At 64.7% G+C, this 309-nt stretch overlaps 1 protein-coding gene across 1 annotated transcript in view; it reads right to left on the bottom strand.

The window, feature by feature from the left end:
- The window catches only part of LOC104522035 (low-density lipoprotein receptor-related protein 1-like), a gene marked incomplete at both ends in the record, with an annotated part of 28,435 nt that overhangs the window by 27,659 nt on the left and 467 nt on the right, over window positions 1–309 (bottom strand). The window contains 2 exon segments of the mRNA XM_029084071.1: window positions 2–43; window positions 131–309. The exon segment at window positions 131–309 is cut by the window's right edge and continues 3 nt beyond it. Of these exon segments, the coding sequence (XP_028939904.1) occupies window positions 2–43; window positions 131–309 (221 nt within the window).

Here is a 309-nt window from a genome sequence, read left to right as displayed (position 1 = left end):
GTGGTGTGGTGGCTGCGGCCGCCGTTGTTCAGGGAGCACTGGTCTGCGGAGAGAGGACGCACCCGTCAGGTCCTTGTCCTGCTCCCAGTCAGGGGACACCCCGTGTCCCAGCGCCCAGCTCCATACTCACCACAGAGCTCGCCCTCATCAGAGCCGTCCCCACAGTCGTCAGAGCCGTCACAGAGCTTCTCAGGGGGGAGGCAGATGGAGGTGTTGTTGGCGCAGGTGTGGGAGGGAGGTTTGCACACCAGCGACTCGCAGTTCTCCTCATCCGAGTTGTCCTCGCAGTCGCTGTCCCCGTCGCAGACC

The sequence above is a fragment of the Antrostomus carolinensis genome, unplaced genomic scaffold (genome assembly GCF_000700745.2).
Source record: "Antrostomus carolinensis isolate BGI_N321 unplaced genomic scaffold, ASM70074v2 scaffold26873, whole genome shotgun sequence".
Classification (NCBI taxonomy): Eukaryota; Metazoa; Chordata; class Aves; order Caprimulgiformes; family Caprimulgidae; genus Antrostomus; species Antrostomus carolinensis.
This window is presented reverse-complemented; position numbering and strand designations above follow the sequence as displayed.